Source organism: Buceros rhinoceros, unplaced genomic scaffold, assembly GCF_000710305.1.
Source record: "Buceros rhinoceros silvestris isolate BGI_N320 unplaced genomic scaffold, ASM71030v1 scaffold9201, whole genome shotgun sequence".
In the NCBI taxonomy this organism is placed as follows: domain Eukaryota; kingdom Metazoa; phylum Chordata; class Aves; order Bucerotiformes; family Bucerotidae; genus Buceros; species Buceros rhinoceros.
Window position 1 is genome coordinate 130,151 of NW_010395939.1, and position 217 is coordinate 130,367.

General features: G+C 73.3%; 1 protein-coding gene across 1 annotated transcript in view; it reads right to left on the bottom strand.

Annotated features, from left to right (window-relative positions):
* The window catches only part of RGS9 (regulator of G-protein signaling 9), a 27,219-nt gene extending 27,008 nt beyond the window's left edge, over window positions 1-211 (bottom strand). Inside the window, exon 1 of the mRNA XM_010145716.1 lies at window positions 106-211. Within this exon, the coding sequence (XP_010144018.1) occupies window positions 106-168 (63 nt within the window). The 5' untranslated portion in view covers window positions 169-211. The remainder of the gene's footprint in view (window positions 1-105) is intronic.
* Window positions 212-217: the final 6 nt, after the last annotated feature.

Here is a 217-nt window from a genome sequence, read left to right on the forward strand (position 1 = left end):
CGCCCGCCCGGAGCACCGATCAGCGCTGCCCCGGGCACCACATCGCCCCGCCGGTGCCGATGCCCATAACGGTGCGTCCGTCTCCCGTCGCTGCTCAGCTCTCACCTTTTTCAGGAAGGCCATCCGCGGCCGGTAGCGCTGCCCCTGGTCGAGCCGGGTGACGGTCATGGTGGCGGGCCGGGCGGAGCGATTGGAGCGGGGCTGGCGGAGCAGCGGC